Here is a 7133-nt window from a genome sequence, read left to right on the forward strand (position 1 = left end):
AACAACCGACCATTATCGATCCACTATGATACTGCTGAGAAAAAATGATATAGGATATGATAACAGAAAAATCCAATTTGATCCAATTACATTCCTACTAGTGGCATTAGAATCTGTCAAGAAAATATGGTATAGAATAATAAATTTAAAATCTAATGTCGATCGGGTTACATTTACTTGTTTCACTAGGAGGTTAAAAAGTGCTACAATGCATAAACTTCTAAGCTTCTTCATTGAAAAATAGAGAACACCCCTACCGGTTGCACTAGGAGGTTTTCAGATAGGCTACCATGCATAAATTTCTGACATTCTTCAAGGAGAAGATATGAACACCAAAGTCGCCAAATTTTCATAACTGAAAACTGGCAATCATGCTTATGCCATCTTCTCTTCATTCTATGTGACCCATTTCCAATCAAATTGGTATAATTTGTGCATGATCAACTTTTCCAATTCACGTTTCATCTCGTTTCTTCGATGGTCGGCAGCTCAACGCTTCCTCCCCAGGCTCGCACCCGCTCTTCCGCCAGCATAGCCTGCACCACCAAGGGTTAAAATATACAAAATGACATAACCAGTTACGTGTTACTTCTTCATATGTTCTGAGTATTATGTTGAAGGTGATTAATTCATTTTACCTCTTTCTCCCATTTAGTTCTGAAGAGGATCGCAAACAGAATGATGGTCTGCAAAATCGTGCCGATCAGCATGCCCACCCAAATCCCCTACACGTATGTACATGTTTACTCACGATGAGCACATTCCTTCCTAATAAAATATGAATGCATAGAAAATTTTGACCATGCGAGTTTCAATTTCCTTACTGTTGCGTTAAGTTTCAACTTGAAGCCAAAAACAGCTGCAAGAGGCAGGCCAACAAGATAGTAGCAGGCAATGTTCACGAAGGCGACCAAGGATTGCCATCCAGCCCCAATCGCCACTCCTAAATTCGCCAACAATAAAAAAACACACATGTTACACTATTAATTTTCTCTAAATATAACAAAAACGTGGATCTGTCAATCGGTGGTGCGAATACCTGATAACACCGGCTGGATGCTGTTGAGAGATATGGTGGCAGCCAGAAGATACCCTAGTTTTGTTGTCTCCTTGACGAGCAGATCGTCGCTGGTGAAGAGCCTCGGCAGTTGCTTCCTCGCCACGAGGGTGACGAGCGTGAAGATGAGACCAACGGCAACCGACGTGACGACGGCCACGACGACCGAGAACTTGGCTGCTTTCGGGTGTTTGGCGCCAAGTTCGTTTGCCACGCGAACACTGACAAGAAAACCGGTAAGGGTCATTCTTTCTACCGTTTGAGAGCCTAGAAGATCTATGATAAGCAACAATTGAAAGGAGAGCAGCGTGTACCTCACTGCAGCATTAAAGCCAACAGACACCATCAACGTCCACAAGTTATAGTTCATGCTGTTGCAACAAAATTCAACTTTGTTTGGCAAAATTTGAAAATATGGAACAGTTATTGACAGAGATATTCCCTATATTCTTTAAGGAATGGAAAAGAAGAAACGGGGAACTAACCATATTGAAACGGCCCCAACTTGAATCTCCGGGTTCTTCAAGCAACCCACCAAAATGAGCACTGCTGTATAGTACCACATCTCCAGGCTGCATAACCAAAATAACCCTCAATTCAAAACAAAACAAAAGTATAGGTCACCAATATAATCCAAATGGTGAGCAATTTCATCCATATAAAACTGACCAAGAAACAACGGATTTACGAACCACAGCATGACGGCGGACGCGAGCGAGAGCTTGACGAAGCCGCCGAGGCTGGCGAACGCCTTCTGTGAGAACCCCGTCCATGCCTCCGGGAACGACCCGCCGACGACGTACACGAACTGCGCCGCGTTGATGAGCCACCACGACACGTTGCCAACCATGGCCGCGCCCAGGAGGCCCCGCCCGAGCCTTGCCACGACGAGCCAGCTGAGCAGCGCGTGCACGCCGACGACGGCGCCTGAGATGAGCGTCATGACCCACACCCGGCTCTGCGCCTGGTAGAACTTCTGCATGGGGAAGTTGACGGCGTAGGCGAAGAGCTGCGGCACGCACCACCGGGCGTACCGTCCCGCCACCGCCGAGATGGCCGGGGACTGCCGGAGCAGGCGGAGGATTGGGTCTGTGAACGCGTAGATCGGAAGCAGCGCGGCTGCCGTGGCGAGGCAGATGATCCACGACCGCTGCAGGTAGATGCCCAGAGTGTGGAGCTGCCCGGCTCCCACCGCCTGCCCGCACAGCGTCTCCAGGGCGCTCCCCATGCCAAGCTGCGATGCAAGAACGAACAGGCCAAATGAAATTATTCTACGACGATCATTCATTGCCACGGTATTAAGAGCTAAGAGTATTATGGCGATTGGTCAGCTAGGTACCAGGAGGCCGAAGGCGAGGCCTTCGATGACGCCGTTGACTATGGAGACGGCGGCGAGCTCGACCTTGCCGATGTGGCCGACGAAGGCCGCGGTGATGAACCCTATCAGGAACTGGAAGACCCCGGTGAGGATCACCGGCCCAGCGATCTGCCACAGGTTCTTGCACTCGTCCGGCCAGGTCTTGCGGCCGGCCACCGTCCCCGCCTCCGGCGCCACCATCTGCTCGTCCGGACTAGGCTGGTTGAAGCCCGTACAAACCGTCGTCCTCTCCGGCGTGCCACACTGCCACCTTTTGTATACGTAGAGGGCGGTCAAGGTTGGGGTCCGAGGTTAATTTCAGCTGCTGACTCCTGCACTGCACTGCGGTTGCATGGTCCGAGCAGAGGTGAGCTTGTCGTGGGCTGAAGGTCGCGCAACGTGGACGCCGCAGCAGTAGGTGGTCCGATATGGATGGCGAAACTCCAACATTGTGTATGTGTTCACTCCCGCGGCCACGTGCGATAAAGGTTTCACGGGGCTTCCAGCAGCAGCACCGCTATAGCTTTGCCAAAGTAGTCGTTGACTTGTGCGCTTCAGGTGTACGTAAGGTTCGCTTGAGTCCAAATGGTCTTCACGGTCAAGGTTTGCAGCTAGCCAGAACCCAGAAACTGCGAATGAGAAGACACGCGATGTTTGCTGCAAGATCATGCCAGCAGCGCTCCGTGTTCTCGCAGCTGAAAATTTTCTCCGCTTCTCTGTCTCTGTACTTTGAGAAGAGAAACATTTCTCGCTACCTGGTACAGTCGCATAACCAAGCAGCTCCCTCTAGTGCTAGGTGATGACACGACGATGAAATGTCGCGAGTGGCCTGCTAAAAGAAACAATACATGCTCTTCTCAGCCCCGGCCCAATGTATTTTAGGGCCCTCGGGCGAAGTCAAGAAAAGGGCCCCTTAAAGACAATATATACACATATAACTAGATATATATTTTCTCAAAAAAAAAAAAACTAGATATATATAAACTTTCACTTTATCCGCAAATTAAAGTAGAAATAATAATAAAATAGTATCAAAATTTAGAAAGTATTTTCTACTAGTTCATTACCCCAAATAAAAACCAAATTACAACGAGTCCTTCGACAATTCTGCTTGAATGCTTCTCCAAAAAGTTTCATCGCGCATTCCTAGATGCAAAACCATTCACAATAATTTCAAGATCAATGTTTTCCAAGATATCCTTCTCAATACAGTATGTAGCCAAGCCATACAATCCGTCTTGTAACATAGCTGACCTCAAACAAGTTTTGAGTAGTTCCAGTTTAGAAAAACTTCTTTCAGCGGAGGCTACAATCGTCAAGAGGATGCAATATGCAACTGACACATTTGGATAGCTTTCTCTAGTTTTCTCTTTTTATTTTTCACAGCATCGGATAATTGTTTTGGCATTGTAACACCTATAATTGTGAATGAATTTACATCAAATTCGAACCCGAATTAAGAGAACAAGACATGGGTTAGACGAGAGTTGAGAGATTTAAACAAGAACTTAGAGAGACTACAGGACAGGCTGCCAAACGAGGCGATCTTCCGGCACGGCTACAGGGAGGCGCAGCCAGGCAAGGCGATCAGCAACACGCAGAGAGCCAGAAACAAAGGAAGGGTCGAAGAAATAAGAACCGTCCAGAAATCGATCTTCTAGACTACAGGAAGTTAATCAATCGTAGCGTACAGGTACAACATACACGAGGAGCTGGACCGATCGGCCTTGATCGGCATGCTTGTTGGCCGATCCTCCCTTGCTGGGTCTATTCAATAATAGTTCTGTGTATTAAATTTTTTCAGCCCATAGCAAAGAAAAAGCCCCGATCCTAGGCCCCCTCCAGGCCTGGGCCCTTAGCGGCCGCCTGATGACCCACAAGTATAGGGCGTGTATCGTAGTATTTTCAATAAACAAGAGTGTCGAACCCAACGAGGAGCAGAAGGTGTTGACAAGCAGTTTCGATGAAGGATTCACTGTAAATGCTCACAGACAAGTTTTCAGGAGGTTTTGATATAGCAGATAAATAAAATACAAGTAAGTAAAATGCGAGAATAATAATTGCAGCAAGTGGCCCAATCCTTTTTAGCACAAAGGACAAGTCGGTTTGTTTACTTATGATGACCAAACGTTCTTGAGGACACACGGGAATTTAGTCTAGTGCTTTCGCTTCATATAGTTGATTAATCTTCATTGTTTTGATAAGTGTTGTGTGGGTGAACCTATGCTAATGCACCGCCCTTCCTAGGACTAATACATACTTGTGATTAAACCCCTTGCAAGCATCCGCAAATACAAGAAAGTAATTAAGATAAATCTAACCACAACCTTAAACTACGAGATCCTACTATCCCTCATGCATCGATATACCAACGGGGGTTCAGAGTTGCTTGTCACTCCGGCAACCCCACAATTAGCAAACGAATACAAGATGCATTCCCCTAGGCCCATAAAGGTGAAGTATCATGTAGTCGACGTTCACATGACACCACTAGAAGAATAACACCACAACTTAAATATCAAACCATTAAATATTACTCAACATAGTTCACTACTAACATTTAGACTTCACCCATGTCCTCAAGAACTAAGCAAACTACTCACAAGATATCATATGGAACATGATCAGAGGTGATATGATTATGGATAACAATCTGAACATAAACCTTAATTCAACGGTTTCACTCAATAGCATCAATAATAAGGAGTAATCAACACGGGGAGAGTTTCCCCTATGAAATAATCAACATTCAACCCTAGATGTTACAGCGGAGACGAGGTGCAGCGGTGGAGATGACGGTGTCGGTGGTGGAGATGATGATGATGATGATCCCAATGAAGTCCAGCTCGATGACGGTGACGATGGCGATGATTTCCCCCTCCGGGAGGGAATTTCCCCGGCAGATTTCAGCCTGCCGGAGACCTCTTTTCTCTCTGGTGTTTTCCGCCCCGCAGAGGGGGCTGGGACTATCCTCGATGTTCCGTCGCACCTTAGGGTTTCTGGGTGATGAAGTACGCGAAAGGGCGATGGCCGAGGGGGTCGTGGGCCCCCTCCCCATGTGGCGGCGCGCCGGTCCTGGTGGCCGCGCCGGCCTATGGGGAGGGCCCATGGCGGCCCTCCTCGGCCTCCCCTTTTGGCTGGCTCCGTGATAACGCGTGAAGCACACGTCCGTTGGGAACCCCAAGAGGAAGGTGTGATGCGTACAGCAGCAAGTTTTCCCTCAGTAAGAAACCAAGGTTATCGAACCGAGTAGGGAGTCAAGGGCCACGTGAAGGTTGTTGGTGACGGAGTGTAGTGCGGCGCAACACCAGGGATTCCGGCGCCAACGTGGAACCTGCACAACACAATCAAAATACTTTGCCCCAACTTAACAGTGAGGTTGTCAATCTCATCGGCTTGCTGTAAACAAAGGATTAAACGTATGGTGTGGAAAATGATGTTTGTTTGCGAAGAACAGCAGAGAACAGAGTTTGCAGTAGATTGTATTTCAGATGTAAAAGAATGGACCGGGGTCCACAGTTTACTAGTGGTGTCTCTCCAATAAGAAATAGCATATTGGGTGAACAAATTACAGTTGGGCAATTGACAAATAGAGAGGGCATAACAATGCACATACATATCACGATGACTACTATGAGATTTAATCAGGGCATTACGACAAAGTACATAGACCGCTATCCAAGCATGCATCTATGCCTAAAAAGTCCACCTTCGGGTTAGCATCCGCACCCCTTCCCAGTATTAAGTTGAAAACAACAGACAATTGCATTAAGTATGGTGCGTAATGTAATCAACACAAATATCCTTAGACAAAGCATTGATGTTTTATCCCTAGTGGCAACAACACATCCACAACCTTAGAACTTTCTGTCACTGTCCCAGATTCAATGGAGGCATGAACCCACTATCGAGCATAAATACTCCCTCTTGGAGTTACAAGTATCAACTTGGCCGGAGCCTCTACTAGCAACGGAGAGCATGCAAGAACATAAACAACACATATATGATAGATTGATAATCAACTTGACATAGTATTCCATATTCATCGGATCCCAACAAACACAACATGTAGCATTACAAATAGATGATCTTGATCATGATAGGCAGCTCACAAGATCTAACATGATAGCACAATGAGGAGAAGACAACCATCTAGCTACTGCTATGAACCCATAGTCCAAGGATGAACTACTCACACATCAGTCCGGAGGCGATCATGGTGATGTAGAGTCCTCCGGGAGATGATTCCCCTCTCCAGCAGGGTGCCGGAGGCGATCTCCTGAATCCCCCGAGATGGGATTGGCGGCGGCGGCGTCTCTGGAACTTTTTCCGTATCGTGGGTAATAGGGTTTTCGCGACGGAGAGTCTAAGTACGCGGAAGAGCAGAGTCGGAGGACTGACGAGGGGCCCACACCATAGGCCGGCGCGGGCCCCTCCCTAGCCGCGCCGCCCTATGGTTTGGCCGCCTCGTGGCCTCACTTCGTATGCTCTTCGGTCTTCTGGAAGCTCCATGGAAAAATAAGACCCTGGGCGTTGATTTCGTCCAATTCCGATAATATTTCCTTTATAGGATTTCTGAAACCAAAAATAGCAGAAAACAGGAACTGGCGCTTCGGCATCTTGTCAATAGGTTAGTGCCGGAAAATGCATATAAATGATGCAAAGTCTTTACTATTAAATGTGAGTTGGTCGTTTGACACTCAACGCACTTTGGTGGTC

At 47.2% G+C, this 7133-nt stretch overlaps 1 protein-coding gene across 1 annotated transcript; it reads right to left on the reverse strand.

Moving 5' to 3' along the window:
• Positions 1-461: 461 nt before the first annotated feature.
• Positions 462-2615, reverse strand: LOC124659061 (protein DETOXIFICATION 33-like). Its single transcript, XM_047197019.1, has 8 exons — positions 2397-2615; positions 1750-2291; positions 1543-1629; positions 1372-1428; positions 1040-1278; positions 825-943; positions 639-725; positions 462-536 (listed from the first exon to the last, which is right to left on the reverse strand). Exons 1-8 carry the CDS (start codon positions 2613-2615, stop codon positions 462-464), a joined length of 1425 nt encoding a protein of 474 aa, XP_047052975.1.
• Between the last annotated feature and the right edge of the window lie 4518 nt (positions 2616-7133).

Source organism: Lolium rigidum, chromosome 6 (assembly GCF_022539505.1).
Source record: "Lolium rigidum isolate FL_2022 chromosome 6, APGP_CSIRO_Lrig_0.1, whole genome shotgun sequence".
Taxonomy (NCBI): domain Eukaryota; kingdom Viridiplantae; phylum Streptophyta; class Magnoliopsida; order Poales; family Poaceae; genus Lolium; species Lolium rigidum.